This window comes from Myotis brandtii, unplaced genomic scaffold (genome assembly GCF_000412655.1).
Source record: "Myotis brandtii unplaced genomic scaffold, ASM41265v1 scaffold18, whole genome shotgun sequence".
NCBI lineage: Eukaryota > Metazoa > Chordata > Mammalia > Chiroptera > Vespertilionidae > Myotis > Myotis brandtii.
In genome coordinates, this window is record NW_005356674.1 from 10259997 (window position 1) to 10268330 (window position 8334).

At 37.1% G+C, this 8334-nt stretch overlaps 1 protein-coding gene across 1 annotated transcript in view; it reads left to right on the forward strand.

Annotated features, from left to right (window-relative positions):
• KCNH8 (potassium channel, voltage gated eag related subfamily H, member 8) overlaps positions 1-8334 on the forward strand; it is a 280000-nt gene that overhangs the window by 101413 nt on the left and 170253 nt on the right. Inside the window, exon 2 of the mRNA XM_005863634.2 lies at positions 2534-2767. Within this exon, the coding sequence (XP_005863696.1) occupies positions 2534-2767 (234 nt within the window). The remainder of the gene's footprint in view (positions 1-2533; positions 2768-8334) is intronic.

The window sequence follows — 8334 nt, forward strand, 5'->3', positions numbered from 1 at the left end:
GGGGGGGGGGGGGGCGTGGAGATGTAAAAGAGCCAGACCCTCCCATGTGCGATGCAAATGTCAACACCAGAATTTGTACTCTGGGTTTAGGGGCTGATTGGAGCAAAGCTGAATGGAGTGAATTTGATTTGGCCCACTGATGGTAGACTAAAGAAACACATGACAAATGTTTTAAAGGAAGGCGTTGGGGGAAGCCCATGGAATTGATCTTCAGTGCTTGTCCAGCCGGCCATCAAGAAGTAGTTGGAATTCCTCCTTTGTCATGACATACAAGACAGGGTGTCTGCTGCAAACCTCTTTTAAACATACTGGTTTTTTGTTTGGTTTTTTTGGTTTTTTTGAATAGGCAATACATAAAGCATAAGTTTTAAAATTCAAAGGGTACATGGTCAAAAAAATTAGTGTTCCTACTACCTTTGCCCAAAGTTGCTTTCTCTAGAGACATCTACAGTTACTGGTTACTTCACTTAATTTTAGCTACATAAGCATTTCATATTTGGGTACACATATAAAGGTTTATATGTATTTATACTATATTTTTAGACAAATATTGAATCTTGATTTTTTTTATTTATTATCTTCAAAATCTCAGTCTTGGTTATTGTCTGGGATATTGACAGTGTTCAACATTTTTGTTCATGAGTGAATGAATGAATGAATGATTTAATAATAGCCTCTAATTCATTCTGAACCTAAAAGTTACCCACCAACATTTTATAAATGCTTTATCTTTTATCTTATCTCCATTATGCAGCTGTTTTGCCTATAAAAAATCATATGCATCCTTCAAAGTTCATCTTGCAAAAATTTGTTCTGCAGGAGGAACCTTCCCTGAATATTGGCTCTCAGTGTCTCTCCAGTTCTCTCTAAGCACTTAGCAATAGTCTACCACATTGTATTGTCCTCTTATTCTCATTTGTTAGTATAATGGCCATGAAGATGTGAATAATATTCTTAATAATTGTTTTTATTGAGTGCTTATATATATCAAGCACTTTGCTAAGCACATTATATGCATTATCTCCTTAATCTCTACAACACACCTATATAAAGTTAGTAACATCCTATCATCCTGTAGCATGCCTGCCAATGCCCTTCAGTATCACCTTGACTCACCCTTGAGATCATGAGCAGACTGTTTCCTTATGCACCAGTGGTTTCCAGCATCTTGCTGCCCAAGTCATCTCTACAAAATGTGCTTAGCCCAAGTGGGTAGGTCAGAAGTGCCAACATACTGACACCCCAGAAGTGACCTTTAACCAATAAAGTATAGATGTTGATGGATAAATACACCAGCTTTCTCTCCCCTCGGTGAAAAAATTTTAAGTTGTGTTCTAATCAGTCACTTCTGGGGTCCCTGTGTGATTGAGTCTCTCAGTTGCCCATAATAATAAAGCCCTTTATTTTTATCTCACTCTTTATTACCTTCCCCCCCTTCTTTTTCTCAATTTTCCACTTGTTCACTTTCTGGAATCACCTACCAAATAAACTACTTCTACTCAAATCCTTGTCTCAGAGTCTGCTTCTGGAGAAATTAAATCTAAGGAAGCTGAGGTTTAGAGTAACTTTTCAAGTTCATATATACATCAAGTGGCAGATTCAGGATATGAGCAAGAAGTCCTACTCAAAAGCACCATACCTTTTTTACTGCAGCATAGTATTCCATTGTGTAGATGTACCACAGTTGTCGTTTTTTTTACCCATTTAGGCTGTTTCCAAATCTTAGCTATGGTAAATTGTGCTGCTATGAACATAGGGGTGCATATATCCTTTCTGATTGGTATTTCTAGTTTCTTGTGATATATTACTAGAAGTGGGATCACTGGGTCAAATGGGAGTTCCATTTTTAGTTTTTTGAGGAAAAAAGAAGGAATTCTCACCATTTGCAACAGCATGGATGGAACTGGAGAGCATTATGCTAAGCGAAATAAGCCAGTCAGAGAAAGATATATATCACATTATCTCACTCATTTGTGGAATATAATGAACAACATAACCTGATGAACGAAAACAGATCCAGAGACAGAGAAGCATCGATCAGACTGTCAAACCTCAAAGGGAAGGTAGGGGAGGGTGGGGTAAGGGGGAGCGATCAACCAAAGGACTTGTATGCATGCATATAAGCCTAACCAATGGACACAGACACCAGGGGGGTGAGGGCATGAGTGGGGGTTGGGGGGGCAATAGGGGAATAAGGACACATATGTAATACCTTAATCAATAAAGAAAAAATAAAAAGCACCATACCTTCCTGCCAACTAGATAGTAAATGCCTCAAAGCAGGCCATGAGTACTGTGCTCCCCCCAACGGTATATTCAAAATGCAAGCCAAACTCAGAACTTATTACATACTCTGCCAGTCAACAACGTTCTATGTTTGGAGTCTCTTTTCCACCTCAGCACATCAGGACATGCATTTTAAGCACTGTTAGCTAAACACATGTGCTCATAATTTGTTACTGAAACTGATTTAAAGGGAAAAAAATTCTGTGTTTGTTTAGTTGCTGAGGGTCTTCTCATTGTTGTTCTACAGACAGCAACTTCATCCTCGCGAATGCCCAGGTGGCTAAGGGTTTCCCCATAGTCTACTGCTCTGATGGCTTTTGTGAGCTTGCTGGATTTGCCCGAACTGAAGTCATGCAGAAGAGTTGCAGCTGCAAATTCTTATTTGGGGTTGAAACCAATGAGCAACTGATGCTTCAGATAGACAAGTCACTGGAGGAGAAAACGGAATTCAAAGGAGAAATTATGTTCTACAAGAAGAATGGTGAGTTGGCTTTTTGTGGGGCTCATTGGAAAGTGGTGAAAGGTCACCTTCTTTCAGTTCAGTAATTGCTCCATAACTCCCATTAGGGCTTAATGGTATTTCACATAAATACTGTCTGTTACAGACGTTCCACAAATGACCTGGACAATGGTCTTGTTTTAGCCATTAGCAGCCCGAAAATTTAGCATGATAATTATAACTTCAATGTCAATATATGAACTAAATTAATAAGTGTCAAAATGAAGTATATGACTATTATATATCATTCTTAAAATATATAGTAGCTATACTAGTTGTTAGTATATTAACAGATGATCTTTTATCTAGAGATGGTTTTCCAAGTTTTATGCCTTTCTGAACCACAACTCAACCTCAGTCATTAAGGACAGAGACCCAAGTGTTTGGTGGGAGAAAAGGAAGTGAATTTAAAGAACATCAGGATAGGCATTTTCTCTTTCAGTTCCCCAGCCACAGAGCTTTTCTCACTACTCTCTTCAATTCTACAGACAAAATAAGAGACACACATTGTCTCAGGGTAAAAGTAAATTTGCCTGAACTCTAAACTGCCACTGGGAAAATACTAAGTATTTTCTTGAGGCTAAGGTTTTATGATTCTCCTCTAAATGTAAGAGGATCTAGGGATGCGTATGGTATCATCAGTGCTTGAGTCTTATGTGAGAATAGATATTATCCTCTGGGCCCTGGTAGTTGGGAGTGAATCCAAAAGGCATTATGTTGGGGAAATGCTAAATAAAAATTAGAACAAATCATTGTTTTCCAGTTTTATCTCTTTCTTTAATAGGTTTCCTTAAGGCAAACATACACCCCTGAGTTTTAGCTGGGCACATGGCTGCCAAGCTAGAGAATACATTTCTCAGCCTTCTTTGCATTTAGATTTGGCATACGACTAAGTTTGGGGCCCATGATATGTGAGAAGGAATTATCTATGCAACTTCTAGATAAACTCCATAAATCATGAAATTGTTTGCCCTCTAATTCCTCTGCTCCTTTCTCATGGTGCTATTGACTGAACTGTATCTTCTCCAAATTAATATAGTGAAGCCCTAACCACCACCCTCCTCAATGTGACTATATGTGAAGATGGGGCCTTTAAAAAGGCAGTTAAAATTAAATAAGGTTATAAGGGAGGGCCTTAATTCCTTATAAGAAAAGGAAGAGATATCAGGGATACCCACACTTAAGTCATATGAAAAGACAGTGAGAAGGCAGCTGTCTGCAAACCAAGGAGAGAGGTCTCAGGAGAAACCAATCCTGCTGCCACCTTGATCGCAGACTTCCAGCCTCCAGAACTGTGAGGAAATAAATGTCTGTTGTTTAAGCCAGCCAGTCTGTGATACTTTGTTATGGCAGCCCTAGCAAACTAATACAAATGAGTCCGAATGTTAAAGTAAGTTTGGAAAGCCAGCTTCAACCATTGACAAGGACCTCATAGAGAAACACAGAACAGCAATATGGAAGGAACCTGAGTGTTCTTAGAGATCCGCCTTCTCTATCCCAGACAAAGACAAATCCATTTCTATCTTGTTTGGATCCCTATAATTTAGATTTTTTTTGTTACAATATTCAAATTATACTCTAACTCAGAGTTTCTCAACGTCGGCACTATTGACATGTGGGGCAGGTAGTTCTAAGTTGTGGGAGGCTGTCCTGTGCATGGTAGATGATTAACAGCATCCCTGGCCACTATATTCATTAACACATTCTTTATAAGAGCTGATACATTTGGTAAATGGTAAAATGTTGGTGGTTGTTTAATTAATTGATTTTGGGAAACATTGGGCTACAGCCAGCAGAAATAGCCTAATTAAGGGAAAGAAAACAGCTTTCCTTGCCTGCAGTGGAAAACTTCAGTTGGGACACCAGAATGAATATGTCTGTGAAGTCCTATAGTGAAGTAAACATTTTAAAACTGGTGCTCACAGGTTTTTGGTGGGGTTTTTTTGTTTCGTTTTAATTGATTCAAGAAACTAGTAAATGATTAACAGCATCCCCAGCCACTATATCTTGCTCTAAATACCTAGTTTTGGGATCTTGGTCAGGAAGAGAAGTAGGAGCCTGAACATGGCAACTTCATCCCCGTTTATAAGCTATTTGTCCTTGAAGGACTTTCCTTGAGGATGTGAGTTTTGGATATACAGTAATCATGAAGTATTGGAGAGTGCCCTTCTGGAAGGAATGGGATATCCTAAGTCTTTGACACTAGGAACAGAGTTCAGACCAGGATGTTTTTCCCAGAATCACTAGGTGAGGCCTACATAGCAAATATGAGAAAATAAAAGGATTCCAGCTCTAATTATAGTATGATAATTGAAAAGAGGGACTGAGATAAGAGAAAATGGAGGCTGTCATGAGAATGCAGACTGGTAGGGAGTGATAAAGCCGCCATCTAGTAGAACAAAGGAAAAGGAATGTCCTTTGTCTGACATATCTGCTGACTGCAGACCTGTACAAGTAACCTTGTATAGGTCACTCCAAATCCAAGCGAGTGTCTTTGTTTTTAAGCCTCCTCAAAATATCCAAACATGGCACTTAAGAGAGGTTCAGGCCAAGAGGAGAATCTAGGCGGCAAGCCCAAAGGACAGAGATTTTAGAAGCCACGTAAGTAGAATATATCGAGAGTCAACAACTAAACAATTTCCTGAGCCCCGTTTTTTATAAGATGCCTGCTGCCTTGGACCCCTTTGGGTGGAAATCATTAAAGGCACCAAGAAATGATAGGTTCTTTTTAAAAATTAGGTAATGATTAGGAAGACAAATAGTTTCACAGGTAAACATAATATGCAAACATTTCTTTGTCTAAAATGGAGATAGTAATATTTCACATTGTTATGTTCAGCAGCTAATATTTTTCATTTATTGCTCTTCCTCTAGATCAGTGATTCTCAACCTGTGGGTCGCGATCCCTTTGGGGGTCGAACGACCCTTTCATAGGGGTCGCCTAAGACCATCAGAAAACACATATATAATTACATATTGTTTTTGTGATTAATCACTATGCTTTAATTATGTTCAATTTGTAACAATGAAATTGGGGGTCACCACAACATGAGGAACTGTATTAAAGGGTCGCGGCATTAGGAAGGTTGAGAACCACTGCTCTAGATAGTTCAGTGTCTAATATACATCAGAAGTGAGTACCATTAAGATGCCTTTTCAAAAAGCAGTCCCCTCCACTTCTGTTGGTATACAGGGTTGTTCTAGTCAAACAAAAATATGGTCACTCTAATTAAGGGTAACCATTTTATTAATTTTATATTTATCCTCTTATTTTCTTAATATAAGTAATACATATCTTTGTGGTTCCCTCCTTTTCTTACACATAGCATACTTTTCATACTATTCTGCATTGTGTATCCTGTAGGGTTGTGTACACATTACAGAACAATATATGCAGGAGATTTCACATTCTTTTTAAAAGCTGCATAGAATTACATCGTGTGGATTTATGATGGTTGATTCAACCAATCTTCTACTAATGGATATTTGTGTTCCCTCTAGAATGTAGTCTGTTCTCTTTGTTCTTTTTGCCTCTCTCTGTTTTAAATACTCCTTTTGTTATTTAAAAGGTTTTGTGCATTTTTTCTAAAAATTTTATCTTTTACATGAGATGCCTACCTTTATATAATAAAGAGTGTCCCACTTTTTAAAGATTTTGTCATTTTCTACTCTAAGTAATGTTATAATCAGCCAGGAGCCACTCTCCCTTCTTCCCTCTCCCTCAACTAATTTAATGTTCTTTTAGTACCTGCTAGTATCTATCAGCACACTTGTTCTGTTTTCCTTATAGTCCCCCTTTGTTCGACTCTCACCTCTTTCACAGTTATATTTACATTGTCAGAGGAAATAACAATTACATATATTGAATATATTCCTTCATCACTTAATCATATTGCTACAGTTAAATATGCTTAAAGATCACCATATATTCCATCCTAAAGCTTCTCCAATTATTTCTTGGTTGTCTAAAGCTTGTTCTTGGAACCATCTCGGGAAGAGCTCATGGGAATTTTTTTCTGAGCTCTTTCACGTTAATAACAGTATGAATGTGGCCCTTATACTTGTTGATCAATTTAGCTGAAAATTGATCATACTTTAAATAGATGAATTATGTTAGTCCCTTATGTAGTGGCATAGAGTATTGTTTTACCCTACAAATGCTGTTGATTAAGTAATTTCATGTTTGTCCTGGGTTTTCAATGAATTTATTTTCTTTTATTTAAACCAATAGTTTTATTGTACTATATCTTATCTGTAAGGGGCTGGGTAGTAAATATTACATGTACTGCAGGCCATACAGTCTATGTCACAAGTACTCATTTCTGTTATTGTACTATGAAAGCAACCATAGAAAACATGTAAATGAGTGGATGTGGCTATATTCCAATAAATCTTTACTGACAAAAATAGAAGGCAGGCTGGTTTGGCCTACAGACCTCAATTTACTGATACCTAATGTAGAATATTTTTGGTCAGATATTTCCCTTGATACATGGTAGGCCCTATAGTATTTATGTTTAAGGCCTTTTATTTTAGAAAATTTTTCTGGATTGTAATTATCATCATTGTTCTGTTTTATCCCTTTGGTTTTCCTCTTTATGATCACCTATTATATGTACGTTGGATCCTCTTTGCCTGTCCTCTATTACCTATCACTTTCTCATTTTATTTCTTTTTCCAATTTTCACCTTGTGCAATCTGTTTTCTTTTCTTTTTGTGGTATCCATTCACACTTTAATTACTTCTCTTTAAGTCTCCAGTTCTTTATCCTCTATTTAAATTCTCTCCTGAGTTCAGTTAATTCACAGAAGCAGAGAATAGAATGGTGGTTACCAAAAGTTGAGGGGAAGGGAAAAGGGAGAATTATTTCTCAATTGTATAAAACTTTAGTTATGCCAGATGAATATGTCAGAGAGATCTGCTGTACAACACAGTACCTGTAGTTATGGTATTGTTCACTACATACCTTTTTCATGCCTTACTGGGGTTTCCATGAAGTAAAACACTGGTTTCTAATTACCTAGATGTGGAACCTAACACACAGTGTTTTCTGGAAGGCTTTAATTTCCCACTGAATTGCCTAGAATAAAACAATAGTGTAGTGAGGGAAAATTGAACTTTTTCTTGTTCAGAATTTCACCATTTCATAAAATCTTGTCACTGACTCATAGCACTTGTCAGGGAGACAGCACATCTGCACAGATTCTGTACTTGGAGCTGTTCTATTCACAGTGACTCTGGATATTGATCCAATGATCCAACTTCCCCATTATAGCTCCTATTGTAGTCCACACTCTCAGAGCATTTCATGTTGAGATGTATATTATTTAATCAGAAATTACTTCAATTTTATTTTTTGTTATATTATTGTTAATAATATATAGCATTGTCTTTCTGAAAATGTGTGTAAGTAGCCAAGTTTTATAATTTTTCAGTTTTAAACAGAAAAGAGGAAAATACAAGTATTTGTTACAAAAGGGAATCTAGAGTCTGATAGGGTTGTGGGTTTCTTTTTTTTTAAATTAAATCTTTATTGTTCAGATTATTAC